The sequence below is a fragment of the Pelophylax lessonae genome (genome assembly GCF_965119305.1).
Source record: "Pelophylax lessonae genome assembly, chromosome: 4".
NCBI classification, from domain to species: Eukaryota; Metazoa; Chordata; class Amphibia; order Anura; family Ranidae; genus Pelophylax; species Pelophylax lessonae.
In genome coordinates this window covers 496,875,205-496,898,146 of record NC_138771.1, presented here as the reverse complement: position 1 = coordinate 496,898,146, position 22,942 = coordinate 496,875,205, and the positions used below count along the sequence as shown (strand labels likewise).

General features: G+C 42.3%; 1 protein-coding gene across 3 annotated transcripts in view; it reads left to right on the top strand.

Annotated features, from left to right (window-relative positions):
• The window catches only part of WNT5B (Wnt family member 5B), a 218,388-nt gene that overhangs the window by 166,893 nt on the left and 28,553 nt on the right, over positions 1-22,942 (top strand). Inside the window, exons 1-3 of one of the 3 annotated variants that reach the window (XM_082255749.1) lie at positions 6,597-6,723; positions 9,983-10,095; positions 19,668-19,915. In XM_082255749.1, the coding sequence (XP_082111875.1) occupies positions 10,034-10,095; positions 19,668-19,915 (310 nt within the window). In that variant the 5' untranslated portion in view covers positions 6,597-6,723; positions 9,983-10,033. Of the gene's footprint in view, positions 1-6,596; positions 6,735-9,982; positions 10,096-19,667; positions 19,916-22,942 lie in introns of those variants that run through there. The other 2 variants (XM_082255750.1, XM_082255748.1) reach the window with 2 other exon arrangements.

Here is a 22,942-nt window from a genome sequence, read left to right as displayed (position 1 = left end):
AGATAATATTAGCAAAAAATGAGTGCGCCCAAAAACTCTTTCCCAACATGTTTCAACACTGGCATGTCTTCATCAGGGATGTGTTAGGTGGGATAGTGCTGGTTTGTGCATGGTGCTCAGAATAGGTCTTATAAATGAGCTCTGTGCTCAACGGCATTCAGGATTATTAATATGTTAGCTGAAGGTAGGATAGGCCTTCCTGAGAAGATGAGTTTTCAGGGATCGCCTAAAAGTGTACAGAGTAGGAGATAACCAGACATATTGGGGTAGTGATTTCCAGAGGATGTGAGAGGCTCCGTAGAAGTCATGGAGACGAGCATGGGAGGAGAAGACAAGGGAGCTAGAGAGCAGGATGTCTTGGGAGGAGCGGAGAGGACAGTTTGGGTGATATTTGGAGATAAGATTGGTAATGAAGCTCGGGGGAGAGTTGTAAATGACTTTGTATGTTTATTGTTAGTGTTTTGAATTTTATTCATTTGGCAATGGGAAGCCAGTGAAGGGATTGGCAGAGATGGGTGGCAAACGCTGAATTGTTGGTAAGGTGGATGAGTCTGGCAGTGGCATTCATGATAGACTGAAGAGGGGATAGCTTGCGGAGTGGTAGGCCAATGAGGAGGGAGTTACATAGGAGCTCCGTGTATCCATTCAGACACAGAGTTAATGTTTGACCTCGCCCCCTTTCTCTCCTGATTGGCTAACTGACTTTGATTGATAGCAGCGGGAGCCAATGGTGCCCCTGCTGTGTCTCAGCCAATCAGGAGGAAGAGTTCCGAATGGCCGAGTGACTCGTAGACATCACTGTATAGAGATGGGGCTCAGGCAAGTAATAGGGGGCCTTGGGGGGGGGGGGGGATGCTGCTATACACAGAAGGCTTTTTATCCTTATGCTTACAATATAATAGGATATAAGGGAGGATACAGAAGGTGAAAGAGTTTACATCGTTTTAGGCTCCATGCAGGTAGAAGATCTTGCAATCTATTAGGTTACAAGGTAGGATAAAGAAGGTGGAAGATCTTACAATCTATTAGGGTATAAGTGAGTTTACAGAAGGTGGAAGATCTTACAATCTATTAGGGTATAAGTGAGGATCCAGAAGGTGGAAGATCTTACAATCTATTAGGGTATAAGTGAGGATCCAGAAGGTGGAAGATCTTACAATCTATTAGGGTATAAGTGAGGATCCAGAAGGTGGAAGATCTTACAATCTATTAGGGTATAAGTGAGGATCCAGAAGGTGGAAGATCTTACAATCTATTAGGGTATAAGTGAGGATCCAGAAGGTGGAAGATCTTACAATCTATTAGGGTATAAGTGAGGATCCAGAAGGTGGAAGATCTTACAATCTAGGGTACAAGTGAGGATACAGAGGGTGGAAGATCTTACAATCTAGGGTACAAGTGAGGATACAGAGGGTGGGAGATCTTACAAATGATTAAGGTGAGGATACAGAGGTTGGGAGATCTTACAAATTATTAGGGTATAAGTGAGGATACAGAGGGTGGGAGATTTTACAATCTATTAGGTAGGATATAGAAGGTGGAACAGCTCACAATCTATTAGGCCTTATGTACTCTGCAGCTGATAAACGGACATTTAGGAGCATTTGGGCATTTTTTCAGCAGCCCCTGAACTCTACTCAATGTTATCCTATGGGTACATGTACACTCAGGCGTTTATAGTAGTTTAGAAGCAGTTGAGGTTAGAAGCATTTTTCTGAAAGCAAAAAATTGCACTCATTATGGTAGTTTAGTGGCATTTGAAATGCCAAATGCTTGAGAAGGAGAGACTGCATTGTGGGCATTTGGGAGGGTCTAATGGGGTTATCTGTAAAAAAAAAATGCCCATAAACGCGAACGCCCATAAACGCTTCTAAATGTGGCATGTAAAAGTGTCAAAACTGAAGTTTTTACCCGTCGGTTATTAACTGTCAAGTTCCAGCGTGCAAAAGAGGTTTTCAAACGTCCTGTGTATATGAAGCCTTAGACTTAGGATATAAGTGAGGATTTAGAATGGTAAAAGAACTTACAATCTATTAAGGCAGTGATGGCGAACCTTGGCACCCCAGATGTTTTGGAACTATGTTTCCCATGATGCTTATCTAAACTGCAGAGTGCATAAGTGTCATGGGAAATGTAGTTCCAAAACATCTGGGGTGCCAAGGTCCGCCATCACTGTATTAGGGTATAAGGGAGCATCCAGAAGGTTTAATACACAAGTGCAGGGAAGACTACAAATTTGGACTGTAGAAAAGAGCTGCTACTGACCCCACACTGTGGAGTGGATTTACTAAAAGCAAATAACTTAGTACTTTGCAAATGCAGTTGCATTCATTTTCCTTAGTAATGTAATGTGGTAAAAATTTACTTGGTATCGAATACTCAATCAGGTGCAAGAAAAAAATTAATGAAAATATTTTTGCTTGCACAAAAGTGTGAGATTAGAATTAAAGAATATACTTTTCTTCTATGAACAGATGAGTTTCGGGAAATTATTATAATTGGAAGCTTGTTGGCCTGCATGTCTTCCTTTTCACCCCTCTATTTCCAAATTCGATGGCCTACTTTATTGTCCTCATTCACTGTCCCTTTTATCCCCTGACTCTATTCTTGTTTCATTTACTCTGGAGCCAGTCTATCATCCAATTCCATCCTGTTCCTTTTCCTGTGTCCCTTGTGTCACCTCCTCTCCCACCCCCGTGCTGTGCTTAGCCTTGGTATTGGAGTCGGAGACCCCAGGAACTGTGGGCAATGTGGGGGAGGAAGGGGATCCCCGCTGACCTGACTTCACACTGTGATTGTCCCTCCTCTCCAATCTGCAGACATGTACAGTGCTGTTTATATGGGGGTTGGGATCCTGGAACAATCCTTTGAAGAACAATCAAAAGGAATGGGGGTGGGGGGCTTGAACCTAGACAGGTGAAGACTAGGTGGGGGATGCCAGGTAAAACAAAACAGGTGCATACTTTGTAGACTTTAGCCATTTTATTTCCATCCTAAATGAAAAGACGAGACCTTAATGGATATTCAGTAGAATCACATTTGGAGTTACTATTACAACGTTGTATAACATTCAGTATCTTTACATGGAAACGCCATTATTTCTATAGAGAAAAACCATCATCAATTGCAATTAGACATATGTACATAGGACTGAGAAGACCAGCATTGGACTATACAGCTACTGCCAAAACTAGCCAACAAGAATCTTGTAAGATCTGCATTAACAGTTTCCATACATAAAATATAGGACTGGTGTTTCTATAATAGGATAGAGGAGACCAGCATGGAACTATACAGCTACTGCCATAACTAACCAACAATAGTCTTATAAGATCTGCATTAACATATTCCATACATAAAATATAGGGCTGGTGCTTATATCATTGGACAGTGGAGACCACCATATGGACTATATGGCTACTGCCAAAACTAGCCAACAAGAGTCTTTTAGGGTCTGCATTACCATTTCCCATATATAAAATATAGGGCTGGTGCTTATATCATTGGACAGTGGAGACCACCATATGGACTATATGGCTACTGCCAAAACTAGCCAACAAGAGTCTTATAGGATCTGCATTAACATTTTCCATACATAAAATATAGGGCTGGTGTTTTTATCATAGGATAGAGGAGACCAGCATGGAACTATACGGCTACTGCCATAACTAACCAACAAGAGTCTTTTAGGGTCTGCATTACCATTTCCCATATATAAAATATAGGGCTGGTGCTTATATCATAGTACAGAGGAGACCACCATATGGACTATACGGCTACTGCCAAAACTAGCCAACAAGAATCCTATAAAATCTGCATTAACATTACCCATACATAAAATATAAGACTGGTGCTGCTTATATCATAGGACAGAGAAGACAACCATATGGACTATACGGTTACTGCCAAAACTAGCCAACAAGAATCTTATAGGATCTGCATTAACATTTCCCATACATAAAATATAGGGCTTGTGCTTATATCATAGGTCAGAGGAGACCACCCTATGAACTATACGGCTACTGCCAAAACTAACCTAACAGAATCTAATAAGGTCTGTATTACCATTTACCATACATAAAATATAGGGCTTGTGCTTGCTTATATCATAGGACAGAGAAGACCACCATATGGACTATATGGCTACTGGCAAAACTAACCAACAAGAATCTTATAAAATCTGCATTAACATTTCCCATACATAAAATATAGGGCTGGTGCTTATATCATAGGACAGAGAAGACCACCATATGGACTATACGGTTACTGCCAAAACTAACCAACAAGAATCTTATAGGATCTGCATTAATATTTCCCATACATAAAATATAGGGCTGGTGCTTATATCACTATCATATTGAACAGCATCTCATTTACCCATCACACTACATAATAAAGATAAAACATATTCTATAGAGATCCAGCTTCCCTCTCCAGAGGTGCGGCACCATATTTATACAATCATCATCCCGATGGGATGGTACATCTTGCTGCACTTGCAGTTGTCTGCTCCAGCCTCTTACCTTATGACTTGCTACGTGTTTAAAATGATCCAGACTGATCCCTGGGGGAGAGGAGACTGAGGAAATGCTACCTCCTGCCTGCAGCAGACTGATGGTATCATCTAATCCTAGTGAAAGTTACAGACCGAAGCTCAAGAATTGCTTTTTAGTGATAAAAGGTGGAGCTTTTTTAAGTCTTTTCATGTATAGTGACATTTCAGTATTTATTTAAACAGACTTGTAAAGCTGCAGTGGAATAAGCCAGTTGAAACACAAATGTACCCATTAAATGTTAGCACCCTGATTTATGTTGATGGTTTTTAAAGGCAGCCCAGTGGCTAAGTGGTTAGCACTTCCACCTGGCAACTCTAAGGTCGATGGTTCAGATCCTAACCACGGTACCACCTGCCTGGAGTTTGCATGTTCTCCCTGTGTTGTGTGGGTTTCCTCCCACACTCCATGCTGGTAGTAGGTTAATTGGCTCCAGTCTAGATTGGCCCTAGTAAGTAAGTAAGCATGTAAGTTAGGGACCCTAAAGCCTCATACACATGATCAGATTAGTAAACGAATTTCCATCTGTTTTTTTGTTGCATGCTAGTGTCATATGGAAAGGTACTCAACATACGAAAATTCTCGTACGACAGAATTCAACTTTAGAAGTGATGTAATGTGTTGAATTGTTTTGTATGTGTTCTTTCATTTCTGAGCATGCCTAGTCTTGCTCTTGTGATTATTTTCATACGAAAACTGCACTGATTAAACGAAAATCAGACGTTGTGTTCACCTACAATAAAAAGTTTATAGCCTGCACATTCAGTTTTTGTCGTACGAAAATTCATACTCTGCTGTTGAAAGCACTGTACTAATAGCGAATTCAGTTTCTTTAGTCTGGACACTGACCGTCCTGGAGAATGATACACAGTATAATAAATGGATGATGCGGCTGCTTTATATTAATTAGTGATGCACTCAGTGATCTTTTCTTGATGAAAGGTTCCCTTTGCTTTGTGAGTGTGTGTTGACACTACAAGAGGAGGAGGGTCTGGGAACTTGTAAGGTGCAGACAGTGCTGATATAATCCTTCATTGACCTCCCTGTTGTGTCCTTGTCAAACAAGAAGGCCATTACCAAAAACAAAGGAATGTCCATCAACAGGCTGTGTGTTTAGAGATTTCCACACCCAGCCAAGAGGGACAGTAGAGCCCAGGATCCCGCTCAGGAAAGGGCCACACTTCAGGGCTCCACACACACTGTGTCTGGACAGTGCAATGAGCGGTACTAACATTGAGGGCAGTATGCATCCGGGAACAAATGCCTGTAATGCAAGAAGTCTGTGTTCTGGCATTTGTCCCTGGGCACATACTGCACTACCGTTAAAGGAGAAGTATAGCCAAAGCTTTTCTGGCCCTTCTACTCCTATGGATCACAGTCGTACAGCTTGTTGTGCACTCCTGTGACTTGTTTTCAGCCGACAGTGGGCTAAAGTCTGCTGTTGGCTGACGTCACTCAGCCGGTCCAGGCGCTAGATCAATCCCGACTTTACAGTCGGGGTCCACTGAGATGCCTGGATTAGCTGCTGGCTCAGCCTCTCAGAGAGCTGCTGAGAGCCTGGGCCAGACCCTCCCTCTCCATCCCCAGCCCAGCACTCCAGTGAGCTCTGGAGGAGCAGAGAGCCGCTGACTGACTATCACGGCTGTCTGCTCAGAGCGGAGGGAAAGAACTGAGCAATCAGCTGTTTTTGATTGCTCAATTCTCAGGGCAGAGCTGGCGGGGGGGGGGGGGGGGGGCGACGACCAGCTAACCAAAAAATGTTCCTGAATTTAGATGTAGTTTAAAACAAAACGCCAGCCAATAACAAGATAAAAATGAATAGCCCAATAATAGACACAATAAGGAAACCAGTTTTGCTACAATATTCAGCTTTATTGCAGAGATTTTCTAGCAGTAACTTTTTTCTCTTCTGCTAGATGTCCTCCAATCTGATAGCAAGCTACATTCATCCCACCTCCCCTGAGCCCAGGTCCTCCTGGATCCTCTCAAACCTGTGACTTGTCAATGAAAGGAGAAGCAGCTCAGTGATAAGCTCATCTCTCTGTCACTCTGCTTTTTCCTCTGATCTGTATGCTTCATGTCAGCACATGAACTGATTGGTTCTATGTGCTGCATCTCCTTTTCCCAGAGTGAGCTCTGCTGTACAGGAACTGCTTGAGGCTGATACCAGGTCAGATTCAGGTACTTACGTGGCTTGTATTAAAAAAAAAAAAAAAAGGAATTGATACAATGGGACTCATTATCAATCATTTTAGGCTTGGTTCACATTTGTTATAGGCTCGATTCACATTGGTGCGATGCGGGAACCCTGCGAATCCACTGCAGGTTCCTGCATCGTACCCGACTCGCAGGCAGTTCACACGGCCATATGCGAACAGCTGGGAGTGTCAATACAAAGTTAATGACTTCAAGATCAGTTCACATATTACAGTGCCTACTGTCAATTCGGAGACAGGAATTGGATTGCATGGGTGTTAACACTCATGCAATCCGATTCTGGCGCGGGCCAAAAAAAGGGTCCTGCACAACTTTGGTCTGAATGCAATATGAATTCGGCCATACAATCTGTATGGCTGAATTTGTATTGCACAAACATCGCATGTGATTTGCACAGCAGTGCGGTGGGAATCACATGCGATGTCTGTCATTGATACAGTGTGATCCAGTACTTAGGGTCCTTTCACACGGCCGCTCCGTGTGTCCGCAAATCGTCCCATCCGTTTGCGGATGATTTGCGGACATAATGTAAGTGAATGGCACTGCGGGTGTCAGCGGAATACCATCCGCTGACATCCGATTTTCCTCCTGTCAGTTCTGTTCCGTTTTTACGAATGGAACAGAACCCTATTTTTCCTTCCGTGTAAAAAACGGAAAGGAAGGAAAATCGGATGTCAGCGGTGTCATCCGCTGACTTCCGCAGTGCCATATACTTACATTAGGTCCGCATATCATCCGCAAACGGATGGGATGATATGCGGGCACACGGAGCGGATGACAGAAATGTCATCCGCTCCGTGGAAAAAAAAAAAAAAAAAGTCCCGCAGCGGACCTTTCACACGGAGCGGCCGTGTGAAAGGACCCTTATTGTGCAGGCTGGTGTCTGATGTGTAACAGTAACCAGGTGCATTGCTTTGTGTTGTTACATAATAAGGCACTATTTACCTTCATGAAATATTATAAAACAGCGCTAACAGGAAAAATAAATAAATACAATCCTTCAATGATAAACAATATAAAGTGCACTTGGTGATAAAAGTAATATATATAAAAGATATGTAAAAATGCAATAATCAAAAATACTTTGGTGCTAAAGTGAATTAGTGCAAAGTAAAGTGCAGTCCAAAATTATGAGTCCGTTAAAATACTCGTATAAAGTGCTGGACAGAAAGTGCTTGATGTGCTCCACGCAGTGATATAAGTGCTCCAAACGGGGCAGACACGAATAGCTGCGGCTGCCATCAGTCTGCCAGGGTTATGTATGGGCCACAGCTAGTCGCACACCTGTCATTCCAGACGCAGGAATTTGATGATCGCTTCCTCTGAAAATCTCGGGGGTGTACTAATCACCATCCCAATGTAGCCTAATACAGATCAGTGCAAATGAGGCGAATGAGCCCCTAATGATTACAAAACTGCATTGCTCCCTGGTCACACCTGAGCGACTTGTCATGCGATTTGATCATTTCAAATCACATGACAAGTCACTCCCAATTGTCCGCAATTGAGGTGGTCAAGTTGGTTCGTCTCTGGCTCCATTCAAGTCGCACCTATTTTGAAAGTAGTTCCTACACTACTTTTTGCAAGTTAATTTGCGACTTGCATAGACATCTGTGCATGAAGATTTCTGTGCACAGATTTCTTCCAAGTCATGCCTGAAGTCACACTGAAAAGCGAGTTTGAAATTTTGTGGCTTCAAGCGAAGTCACAAGATTTCTAAGTCAGATTCAGTGCGACCGAAGACTTATGCCTCGTACACACGTTCAGATAATCGTACGACTTATCATTCGCATTTTGTTGCATGATACTAATATCGAATTCAACAATGCGTACAAACCGTATGATTTTTTCCGTATGATTCTGGAAAAGCTTCCTGGTTGCGTAGCTACGTATCGGATAGTGCAAAACGCAATGAATGGCAGCCAGGCTTTTTCTGGGTTAAACTGTCGTGATCGGCTGTCGAAAGCTGTGTGCTAACGATCAGATTATCGTGCGATCAAGTCGAAAGCGATTTTTTTCGTACGATTATGTGAACGTGTGTACGAGGCATTATTGTGTGTCTATTATATCTGCCTAGAGATTAGCTTTAAAAAACAAAAAATGGCAATTTGTTATTTTTATCTGATTGAAATGAATAGAACTTTGATAACCTATATCTGCTGACAATCACACTTTGAATAAGTGGTGTAAATTGATTAGCAATTGGTTTTACAATCGATCTGTTGCATCTATGGCTTGCATTCGTTTCATTAGTTAACTTATAGAATTTTTTTTTTTGCAGAAGGTTTGAAGATTTAATGATATCTGTTATTGGCTATTTTGAGCTATTAAAGAGGCAATTTTTAGGGATAATTCAGATCCCTTTATCAGACTTTTTAGATTTCTGCTATTACTATTATTATTATTACTATGATTATTATTATTATTATTATTACTATTATTATTATTAAGGGATAATTCAGATCCCTTTATCAGACTTTTTAGGTTTCTGCTATTACTATTATTATTATTATTATTATTATTAAGGGATAATTCAGATCCCTTTATCAGACTTTTTAGATTTCTGCTATTACTGTTATTATTATTATTACTATTATTATTATTTAAATACAGGATTTAGGTTAATGTATCTGCCTTTGTTGTAGATAAATCCACAATGTACATTTGGGCAATCGGAGTGTCCATGGTAATAAAAACCTGTACTGTTTGGAGGTTCCATTGCTGAACTCTCCGCCTGAAAATGCTAGTTGCCTGGCTGTCTCTAACTTCAATATTTTGAAGCACTAAACCACTAAAAGAAGTGCGTGGATCAGAAATTCAAGCCTTGTCCTTGCCTTGTTATGGTTTGTGTGATTCAGAACTTATTGAAATCAGCACTCATATATGGCAGCCAGACAATGAACATTTTTTGGAAACCAGCAGTGACAGCTTACCTACACCTCTCAGAGTAGTTTTCCTATACTGTCATCAGTTGTTACAAAGTACTATGATATTTTCTGCCTGATCCTGTATGATGTGTATGTGCAGCACTGGGGCTGTGAATGTCACCCAGCGTGTCCTCGTGTCACTTGTCCAGGTAATAAAATGTTAATGAGAGCTCGGGGGGAGGAGGGGAGTGTGTCCGCCAGGGGGCGGCAGAGAGCAGCTCCCTCCTCATCCTCCCAGGTCTGGCACAGTCACACTCATACTCCACTCTCTCCGCTTGTCTGCAGGGACGTCCGAGTAGCCGGGGATCCGCGGAGCGGCGCTGTCCGGGGGGCAGCATGAGGGGAAGCCTGCTGCTGCTCACTGCCCTCCTGCCCCTGGTGGGGACCAACTCCTGGTGGTAAGTACTCAATGGGGCAAATATTCTAAGATATTGTAATTATATGGGGCAATTCCTGTACTCATAGAGAAGATCTAAATATACTGCATGGGGCAATTCCTGTACCAATGAGGAATATCTGAATGTTGGCAATTCACGAATAACTGACTATATTGTATGAGGCAATTTCTGAACCAATGGGGAATATCTGAATTTATTGCATGGGGAAATTCCTGTACTATTGGGGAATATCTAAGTATATTGCATAGGGCAATTCCTGTACTAAAGGGGGAATATCTGAATATATTGCATGGGGCAATACCTGTACTAATGGGGAATATCTGAAAATATAGCATGGGGCAATTCCTGTACTAATGGGGAATATCTGAATATATTGCATGGGGCAATACCTGTACTAATGGGGAATATCTGAATATATTGCATGGGGCAATACCTATACTAATGGGGAATATCTGAATATATTGCATGGGGCAATACCTGTACTAATGGGGAATATCTGAATATATTGCATGGGGCAATACCTGTACTAAAGGGGGAATATCTGAATATATTGCATGGGGCAATTCCTGTACCAATGGGGAATATCTGAATATATTGCATTTGGCAATACCTGTACTAATGGGGAATATCTGAATATATTGCTTGGGGCAATACCTGTACTAATGGGGAATATCTGAATATATTGCATGGGGCAATACCTGTACTAATGGGGAATATCTGAATATATTGCATGGGGCAATACATGTACTAATGGGGAATATCTGAATATACTGCATGGGGCAATTCCTGTACTAATGGGGAATATCTGAATATATTGCATGGGGCAATACATGTACTAATGGGGAATATCTGAATATATTGCATGGGGCAATACATGTACTAATGGGGAATATCTGAATATACTGCATGGGGCAATTCCTGTACTAATGGGGAATATCTGAATATATTGCATGGGGCAATTCCTGTACCAATGAGGAATATCTGAATGTTGGCAATTCCCGAATAACTGACTATATTGTATGAGGCAATTTCTGAACCAATGGGGAATATCTGAATTTATTGCATGGGGAAATTCCTGTACTATTGGGGAATATCTAAGTATATTGCATAGGGCAATTCCTGTACTAAAGGGGGAATATCTGAATATATTGCATGGGGCAATACCTGTACCAATGGGGAATATCTGAAAATATAGCATGGGGCAATTCCTGTACTAATGGGGAATATCTGAATATATTGCATGGGGCAATACCTGTACTAATGGGGAATATCTGAATATATTGCATGGGGCAATACCTATACTAATGGGGAATATCTGAATATATTGCATGGGGCAATACCTGTACTAATGGGGAATATCTGAATATATTGCATGGGGCAATACCTGTACTAAAGGGGGAATATCTGAATATATTGCATGGGGCAATTCCTGTACCAATGGGGAATATCTGAATATATTGCATTTGGCAATACCTGTACTAATGGGGAATATCTGAATATATTGCTTGGGGCAATACCTGTACTAATGGGGAATATCTGAATATATTGCATGGGGCAATACCTGTACTAATGGGGAATATCTGAATATATTGCATGGGGCAATACATGTACTAATGGGGAATATCTGAATATACTGCATGGGGCAATTCCTGTACTAATGGGGAATATCTGAATATATTGCATGGGGCAATACATGTACTAATGGGGAATATCTGAATATATTGCATGGGGCAATACATGTACTAATGGGGAATATCTGAATATACTGCATGGGGCAATTCCTGTACTAATGGGGAATATCTGAATATATTGCATGGGGCAATACCTGTACTAATGGGGAATATCTGAATATATTGCATAGGACAATTCCTGTACTAATTAATAGGTAATATATGAATATATTGCATGGAGCAATTCCTGTACTAATGGGAAATATCTGAATATATAGCATGGGGCAATTCCTGTACTATTGGGGAATATCTGAATATATAGCATGGGACAATTGCTGTACTAATGGGGAATATCTGAATATATAGCATGGGGCAATTCATGTACTAATGGGGAATATCTGAATAGACTCAAAATCGTTAGTTCCTGAACTAAGAGTGAAGAATGTTGCATGGGGCAATTCCTGTACTAATCAAGAGTGTCTGAATAGTGGGAAATGATCATACTAATGGTGAATATCTAAATATATTGCATGGGGAAATTCTAGTACTAATGGTGAATATCTGAATATTTTGTATGGAGCAATTCCTGTACTAATGGTGAATATCTAAATATATTGCACAGGGGCGATTCCAGTACTAATAGTGAATATCTGAATATACTGCATGGGGACAATTCCTTTACTAATGGGAAATATTGGAATATATGTCATGGGACATTTCCTGTACTAATTGGGAATATTGGAATATACTGCATGGGACAATTCCTGTACTAATGGGGAATATTGGAATATACTGCATGGGACAATTCCTGTACTAATTGGGAATATTGGAATATACTGCATGGGACAATTCCTGTACTAATTGGGAATATTGGAATATACTGCATGGGACAATTCCTGTACTAATTGGGAATATTGGAATATACTGCATGGGACAATTCCTGTACTAATGGGGAATATTGGAATATACTGCATGGGACAATTCCTGTACTAATTGGGAATATTGGAATATACTGCATGGGACAATTCCTGTACTAATTGGGAATATTGGAATATACTGCATGGGAAAATTCCTGTACTAATGGGGAATATTGGAATATACTGCATGGGACAATTCCTGTACTAATGGGGATTATTGGAATATACTGCATGGGAAAATTCCTGTACTAATGGGGATTATTGAAATATACTGCATGGGACAATTCCTGTACCAATGGGAAATATTGGTATATACGTCATGGGACATTTCCTGTACTAATGGGGAATATTGGTATATACTGCATGGGACATTTCCTGTACTAATGGGGAATATTGGAATACGTCATGGGACAATTCCTGTACTAACAGAGAATATTGCATTGGGGTAATTTAGGCACTAATGGAGATAAGCTGAAAATTGCATGGGGCAACTCCTGTACCAATGGAGAATATCTATTGAAAATAGAGTAAGGAACATTGCATGGGCCATTTCATGTATTAAAAAACATTAGCTGAATATTGCATGGTGCAATTCTTCTACTAGCTGAGAACATTACATGGCACAATCCCTTTACTAACAGAAAACATTACATGGGACAGTTCTTTTACTAACACAGAACATTACATAGAGCAAATCGAATATTAATGGACAGTATCTGAACATTGCTTGGGGCAACTCCCGTACTAACCATGAGTATCTGAATTCTGCATGGGGCAATTCCTGTACTAATGGATAAAATTAATTGGGGCAATTCCTGTACTAATGGAAGACTTTTGAACATTGCAATGCACGGAGAATTTCCTGTACTAACAGTATCTTAATATTAGATGGGGCACTCTTGTACTAACAGGGGATATCTGTATATTTCATGGGGCATTATCTGAATATTGCACAAGGCAGTTCCTGTGGTAATAGTATCTGAATATTGCATGTGACACTTACTGTACTATGGAGTAAGATATACAAGTAGTTTGTAGAATTTGTCACAGCATAATGCACAGCCAAAACATTTTTCATTGGTTTTGCAAATGTGTGTGTGGGTGGTGGGGGGGGGGGTTGGGGGTTCTGTAAGGTTTTTTTTTTTGTCTGTGTCCCTGCTTGGATTCACCTTATCTATTCATGCTGCTCACTATTGTCAGAAAGACTGAATAAATAAATATAATTTTCAATCTGGCTTCAACAGTCAAAATGTTACTGAAACCCATGAGTTTTGGGGTTACCCTTACAGAGGGCCCCTATTTTGGTGACAACTGTCTGTCTAATGGGAACTTCCTCAAGTTGGAAAGATTTCCTTTCACTTCCTGTTGTGTCTTTAGGGCAGGAAAGAAAGGGGAAAAAATGCAAAACAAAAATCCCTTCTCTATTCAATGCTCTTAGGTTATGTTTACACTGGCGATAAGTCTAAGATACCTGTAGTGTTAGTCTGTGTTTTCAGACGCATTTCTGAGGCATAGAAAGGTTTTGGGGTTGAATTCAGATAGCGCTTGTGTTGTGCTTCCTTGAGTTGAATGGAGGCAGTTGGTAAGCTTTGCAATTCATAAGGCTTGCCAAACATTGCGGGCTTGATAAAAATGACTCAGACAACACAAGTGATGCAAACCCTATGTGTACGGCAGACCATTCGCTATTCATGTAATGAATGGACATTTGCTTTGCGAAGCTTTCAGGAAGCATTATTAACAAAAAAACAAATACTATTTTTTTTCTATGCTTGTGTGAATGAGGCCTAACAGAATGTTATGGCTGCATGTAGACTTTTCTGGGACGCAGTTTCTAGCACACAAGTGTGAATGAGGCCCAGGAGATGAGTGGAAGTTCTACTCTCCACTTCCCTCTTGTTATAAGATCTCAAGGTGGTCTCATTTGGTTCATCTTGTTTGTTAGGAAATACACTAAATTACCAATACCTTTACACGCACATCAACTTTACTGGCACCCTAGTCTTAGTCCGTAGGATTCAACATTGAGTTGGCCCACCCTTTGCAGCTATAGCAACTTCAACTCTTCTGGAAAGGCTGTCCACAAGGTTTAGAAGTGTGTCTATGGGAATGTTTGACCATTCTTCCAGAAGCGCATTTGTGAGGTTAGGCGCTGATGTGGACAAGAAGGCCCGGCTCACAGTCTCCACTCTAATTCATTCCAAAGGTGTTCTGTTGGGTTGAGGTCAGGACCCTATGCCGGCCAGTCAAGTTCCTCCACCTTAACCACTTTACCACCGGAGGATTTTGCTGTCTTAAGTCCAGGCCACTTTTTGCGATTCGGCACTGTGCGAATTTAACTGACAATTGCGCGGTCATGCAACGCCGCACCCAAACGAAATTTACGTCCTTTTTTTCCCACAAACAGAGCTTTCTTTTGGTGGTATTTGATCACCTCTGCGCTTTTTATTTTTTGCGATAATAATAAAAAAATGAGAAAATTTTGAAAAAATAACAATATTTTTCTACTTTGACAGTTAAAAAATATCCAATATATTCAATTTTTGTCATATATTTAGGCCAAAATGTATTTAGCTCCATGTCTTTGACAAAAAAATTGTCAATGAGTGTATTTTTAACTGCTTTAAGACCAGAAGATTTTACCCCCTTCCTGACCAGGCCATATTTTGCGATTCGGCACTGCGTTATTTTAACGGACAATTGCGCGGTCGTGCGATGCTCTACCCAAATTAAATTTATGTCCCTTTTTCCCCACAAACAGAGCTTTCTTTTGGTGGTATTTGATCACCTGTGCGATTTTTACTTTTTGCGCTATGTACAAAAAAAGAGCGACAATTTTGAAAAAATAACAATATTTTCAAATTTTTTTATATGAAATTCCCTCAAAAAAAAAAAAATGTAAAAATCTAAATTTTTTAACTTTTTTTGCCAATTTGTTTTCTGCTACATATTTTTGGTAAAAAAAAAATCGCAATAAGCGTATTTTGATTGGTTTGCGCAAAAGTTATCGCAGCTACTAACTACGGGAAATTTATGTCATTTTTTTGGGTTTTTTTTAACTAGAAATGGCGGCGATCTGCGACATTGCGGCGGACAGATCGGACCCTTGACTGACATTTTTGACACTTTTGGGTGTACCAGTGACATTACTACAGTAATCAGTGCTATAAATATGCACTGTTACTGTAAAAATGACACTGGCAGGGAAGGGGTTAACTTTATTGGAGAGGGAGGGGTTAATGTATGCCTGGTGCTTACTGACGTGTGTGGGGGGAGGGGACTGTGTGACACAGGGACAGATCCCAGGTTCAGCTATGCTGAACCCTGCAATCTGACCCTGCCTGTCACTTAGGAGATCCGCCCGCTTTGTTTACACAAGCGGGCGGATCTCCACACTCGATCCCCAACGATTGGGGAAGAGCAGCGGTGATCACCGCCGCTCCTCCCCTGGCCCGACTCCCGCTGTGACTGAATACAGCGGGAGCGAGCCTCCGGCGGCGCACGCGCCGCCCACAAGGGGAGGAGTCTACGTCGCTGGACGGAATCGAGACACTTTGCCGCAGTAGCACCCATGTGAGCGGTCGGCAAGTGGTTAAACTTGCTCATCCATGTGTTTATGAACCCTGCTTTGTGCACTGGTGCGCAGTCACGTTGGAACAGGAAGGGCCATCCCCAAACTGTTCCCAGAAAGTTGGGAGCATGAAATTGTCCAAAATGTCTTGGCATGCTGACGCCCTAAGAGTTCACTGGAACTAAGTGGCCAGCCCAACCCTTGAAGAACAACCCCACACCACAATCCTCCCTCCACCAAACGCTTTGGGCCAGTGCATAAAGCAAGGTCCATAAGACATGGATGAGCGAGTTTGGGGTGGAGGAACGTGATTGGCCTGCACAGAGTCCTGACCTCAACCCGATGGACCCGTGCCTGACCTCACAAATGCACTTCTGGAAGAATGGTCAAACATCACACAAACACGCTTCTAAACCTTGTGGACAGCCTTCCCAGAAGAGTTGAAGCTGTTATAGCTGCAAAGGGTGGGCCAACTCAAAATTGAACCCTAAGGACTGAGACTGGGATGCCATTAAAGTTAATGTGTGTGTAAAGGCAGGCGTCCCAATACATTTGATAATATAGGATAGATCAGTTGTTGAAATGCAGCCCAGAAGGTGATCCAGACACTATCCAAGCTTAGTGCACACACCGATGTTATAAGAACTTTGATAATATGGAACTAATTACAAGATAATCCCCATCCACTTAAAGAGATTTAGTGCTCTACCTCAGATCTGCGCAGTTCCGTACTCAGCCCCTAATTATAAGATAAAGGTGCCACGTCCTGCAGGATATAGCCTTTTGTGGTGTCCTTCTCTGTATCTCATCTGACCCAGAGCTTACTGACTTTCCTGCATGTTGGTGGGGAGGCAGCCAAGCAGCATCTCTTTTCTCCTGAAAGTTTAAAGTATGAAACTCCCCACTGATGATACACGCTTTTCATAAATCATCATTGACTTTTGTAAATCCATAGCATCTTATGCCACAAGAAGGAAGGTGAGGGTTAACAAAGTACATCATTTTAAATGAAATAGTTAATAGTGAGGTTAATTTACTAAAGGCAAATAGACTGTGCACTTTGCAAGTGCAGTTGCTGCAGAGCTTATTAAAAATAGTAAAGTTTCACTTTACAAAGAATACCCAATCACATGCAAGGAAAAAAAAAAAGCAATTTTCCATGCACACGATTGACTGATGGAAGTTAGCAGAGCTTCCCCTCATTTGTTAGGCTCTGGAGCACTTACAAAGTACACAGCCTATTTGCTTTTAGTAAAGCAACCCCAGTGTGTAATAAATGCCAAATATCTTTAAAAAAACATATATATTGCAAAGTGGGAGTGGCTCCACTTTTGTATTGTTTGAACAAAGACTTAATGAAAAACCTTCTTTGCTGCAGCGCTCCCCCAATCCCCCCCTCCCCTTTTTCCAGCGCTATGCACAAGCCCAGCGGCTTGTTCTCACTTCATTGGACAAATTGATAGCAGCAGGAGTCATTGGCTCCCGCTGCTGTCAATCAAGGGACATGGGAGTGGGGGGGGGCGGGGCAGAGTCCCGCTGTCTGTGTCAATGAAAAGCAGCTTTCCATGGGGGCACCCAATGAAGAGGAGGAGCCAGGTGCGCCACCAGGGTACTTCAGAAGAGGGGGATCGGGATACTCTGTGGAAACCCTTGCACAGAGCAGGTAAGTATAGCATGTTTGTTATTTTTATTTGAAAAAATCTGAACCTTTACAACCCATTTCATGTATTGTTACGGGGTTGATTTACTAAAGGCAGATATTCTGTGCACTCAGGGCCATCTTTCTGAATGGGCATGCTGGGCAGTTGCCCGGGGGCCCATCTTGCCCGGGGGGCCCCACCTGCCCAGCGACCCAGCCAAGCATTAGTCCAGATTTCCTTGTGCATCCAGCTGCCGAACTTAGCAAGTGGCAAGCACCTGTCGGCCATGCCCTGCTGTCAGGCCACTTGGGCCATGGAGGGGGAGCCCACAACTGCAGGAATGCCTGTCCGGTGTCCGCCTCCATGGGAACAGGCACACACAGGACAGTCGAGTCTGACTCCCGTCCATGTGTGTGTTCACTGGACCCAACTTGAAAGCCTGGCACTGCTGTACCAATAAATATCGCCTTTTTCGATAATTTGCATATTTATTCTCGTGGATGATTGTGTAGGCGGGGCCCCAGTGCACTGCATTGCCCGGGGGCCTATAATGCTCGTAAGATGGCACTGTGTGCACTGCAAGTGCACCCACAAGTGAACTTCTAGTGCACTGTAGATGCCGTTTCTAGATCTGAGGGGAACATGCATTTTTGCTTGCACATATTGGATGATAAAAATCAGCAGAGCTTTTCCTCATTTCAGAGCTTCCCCTCAGATCTAGAGTAACTGCACTTGCAGCGCACAGTATATTTGCCTTTAGTAAATCAACCTCCCTGTGTTGTGTTAAGGCAGCCAATTTTAAAAATAATGGACTACCAATGCACCTTACATTCTTAAAAATGCGCACACCCCTTTTTTTTTTTATAATGCAACACACTGCAATTCACTACTGCGCGTTGCAGCTCACTGCAGCACAAGTGCATTGGGGTGCACTTGTGCTGTAGCTCAAGATGAATGGCACTACAACGCAGCAATGCAAGTTACATGTGTTACCATGCATAGCGGTAATGCACACATTATCACAACTTGGAAGTGTATATGGTCCCTTAGGCTAGGTTCACACTGATGCAGTGTGGGAACCACAGCGATTCCTGTGCGGGTTCCCGCACTGCATCAGAATTGCAGGCAGTTCACATTGCGCTCTGCAAACCGCTGCGGGTGTCAATATAAAGCTAATGATACCCCAAAATTTGTTCCAGGAATGCAGTGCCAACTGTATAATCGGATGGAATCAGATCGCATGGGTCTAAATCTGATCTGATTCCAGTGCGGACAAAAAAAAGCTTCCTGCACCTTTTTGATGCGGATTCAGTGGTAATTGAGCCATACATATTGTATGGCTCCGCTCACATCGCACTGAATTTGCATGTTATTTTTACAGGAATCTAGTGCGATTCCTGTACAAATGACGTGCGATGCAGTACACTGCATCAGTGTGAACCCAGCCTTAAAGTAAAACTTCAGCTCTTAATTTTTTTTTTTTAGTTTTGGGTGGTTCCAAGGTAAAGGGATTTACCCTCACTTCCTGTCCGGTGACCACAGTCATAAGTCAATGGTGGACACAGGCAGAAATAAAGTTCTGACAGAAGTTCTAACTCTTCTCTGCTCCACTTAGTTTAAAAAAAAATAAAAAATTGGAAGCAGCTTCACTTCTAAACAAAACAAAATCTATTATTTTGCTGCAAGGATAGGTAACCATTGCTATAGGTAGCAGGATAAGGAATGTATAGAGCTTGGACCCAGTTTATGTTTTCACCCTCTTTTCCTCATCTAGGTCGCTGGCCTTGAATCCAGTACAGAGGCCTGAATTGTACATTATCGGAGCACAGCCGCTGTGCAGTCAGCTGACTGGCCTATCCCCTGGGCAGAGGAAGTTGTGCCAACTTTATCAGGACCACATGGTGTACATCGGCGAAGGGGCCAAGACGGGCATCAAGGAATGCCAGTACCAGTTCAAGCAACGACGCTGGAATTGCAGCACGGTGGACAATACATCAGTGTTCGGCCGGGTCATGCAGATTGGTAAGTGCGTGTGAACACGAGTCTGTCATTCTATTCCACTGCCATGTTTAAAGTGTATCCCAAGAACAAAAATGTAATATATTGCAATTTATCAATCCTTAAATATGGTGGCTGCATTCGCTTTTTTTTTTTTTCCTTCATCACCTGGTGATCCTACCAGCAACACACTCAGGCTCAGTAACACATTTCACATATTCCACTGCAGGTTCCCGCATCGCATTCAAATTGCAGGCAGTTCACACTGCCATATGTGAATTGCTGGGGGTGTCAATACAAAGTTAACGACACCCCCAGATCAGTTCACATATCGCAGTGCGAATTGACAGTTTGGACATGAATCGGATCGCATTGGTGTGAACCACCATGCAATCCGATTCTGCTGCGGACCCAAAAAAGGGCCCTGTGCGTGTTCTGTCCGAATCAGATGCGAATTCAGTGATACAGTTAACTACTTGAACTCCAGAACATTTACCCCCCTTCATGACCAGGCCATTTTTTGCGATACGGCACTACCTTACTTTAACTGCCAATTGCGCAGTCATGCAACGCTGTACGCAAAAAAAATTGTTTGTCCTTTTTTCCCACAAATAGAGCTTTCTTTTGCTGGTATTTGATCACCTCTGTGTTTTCTTATTTTTTGCACTACAAAACAAAAAAAGACCGACAATTTAAAAAAAAAAAAAAAAAAAAGATTTTATTTTCTGCTATAAAACATATCCAATAAAAAATAAAAAAAAAAAATTAATTTATTCAAAAATTTTGGCCAATATGTATTCTGCTACATATTTTTGTAAGGAAAATCCCAATAAGCATATATTGATTGGTTTTGCACAAAACCTGTAGCATCTACAAACTATGGGATATATTTATTTTTTACTTTTTTTTTACTAGTTATGGCGGCGATCAACGACTTATTGTGGGACTGCGATATTGCGGCGAACATTCTGACAGTAACTGGGGACCAGTGACAGTGCTAAAAATATGTATTGCCACTGTTCTAATCACCAGGGGAGGACTGGGCCAGGGGGGCAAATACCCCCCTGGGCACTCTGATGTCCTGTAAAAATGCTGCACCGCTTCTGCTACAGACATGCCTAAAGGGCCCACTGCTGACCTACTGAGTGCAAGGATGACGACAAGGACAGAGCACAGGCCTCCCCCCAGCATGGATGGTGTAAACTGTGTCTGAGCAGAGGCCAGTTCCATGCCCCACTGGAGACTCTTTTCCCCCGGCCAGCCCCAACCGAGCTGTCCCAGCTCCCCCCAACCGTCCCCTGCTGGCCAGGTTGGGAACCCGGATTCGGCCGGTGAGTAGAGAGTACCTGGAGCAGGACTTCAGCCTGGAATGGGGGTCAGGAGGGGAACGGGAAGAGGGAGAGTGGGAGCGGGGGGCTGAGTCACTGCATCATGGGCCTATGGTTTGTACTTGCCCCCTGGGCTGAAAGTTGCCAGTCTGCCCCTGCTAATCACACTGGTAGGGAACGGGGTTAACATCAGGGGCAATCAATCGGTAAACCGTGTCCCTTACCAGTGTTTTTTTATACTGTGTGAGGTGCTTTCACTAGGGGAAGAGATGGAATTTATTCCCTGTTTTGCCGAGACACAAATACCATCCCTCCCCTCCTGTCAGAACGGCGATCTGCCTCTCTACCTAAGGATTGGCGGGTGCCGGAGAACATTGGATACTGTGTACCCGCCGATCGGCTTCCACTGTGTGTAATCACAGCAGAAGCGAGCCACCGGCAGCGTGCATGCGCAACCCCCTACCCAGAAGTGTCAGATCATGTATTTATATGCGTGATCTGGCGCACAGGCGTCGCCCTGTTGCAGTAAAGCTGCTATAGGGCGTACCTGGAGCAGTTTATATTGGGGGGGGGGGTAGTAGTCCTAAAATGGCATTGGACAATGTGATCAATACCAACCAGCACAGGAAGTTAGCAGCTCACAAGACTTCTGGCAGAATCAATGGGTCATTTTTTTTCTCTTATCGAACAGATATAGCAAAACACCGTAAATGGCAAACTTAACAGAATAAAAAAGAACAAATAAGAGAAAATCATGGTTAGAGTTGACAAACCCTTAAATTCTTGTATGGAGATTTTTAACGAAAGATGTCACAGAGGATAATGATGGCGTTAGGGGGCTGTTAGTTTAGGTTGGGGCATTGATAGGATCTGCACTCTCATTGCACCCGATAGATGTGTGAGGAGGAATATTTGTTGTAATAGAGATGGCAGCTCAGCTTTTCTGTTCGTGACTCCTCCAGGCCACACACCACAATCCTCCCAAGAGACCTTGTGCACTTTCCTTGAACTTTAGAGATTGTGTGATGACCAGAGATCAGCCAGGCTGCGGGTGAGAGGTCTGGACCAGAGGATGACCATGTCAGCTGGGACATCCCATATCCTGTGGGGGATATGCTGTCATACGCCATAACAGTAATCATTTGATCTAATCGATTCTTTGATACATTACATTGAAGTAATATCTCACTTTACTTTGGAGTTTAAGGGATACCCTTTATTAGCTAACTTAAAGTATTAACCACTTGCCTACTGGCCACTTATACCCCCTTCTTGCCCAGGCCAATTTTCAGCTTTCAGCGCTCTCACACTTTGAATGACAATTGCACAGTAATGCAACACTTTACCCATATGAAATTGTTTCGCACAAATAGAGCTTTCTTTTAGTGGTATTTAATCACCACTTGATTTTTTATTTTTTGCAAAACAAACAAAAAAAAAGACAGAAAATTAAAAAAAAAAAAAAAATGTCATATTTTGTTATAAAATTTGGAATTTGGAATTTTTCTCCTTCACTGTTGGGCACTGATAAAATGGCACTGATGGGCACATACAGGCTGCACTGAAGGGCACTAATAGGCTGCAATGATGGGTATTTATGAGGCAGCACTGATAGGTGGCACTGATGGGCACTGATAGCACAGAGAAGTGGCACTGATTGGCAGAACTGATAAGCGACACTGATGATGAGGCAATGATGCGCACTGATTGGCAGCACTGATGG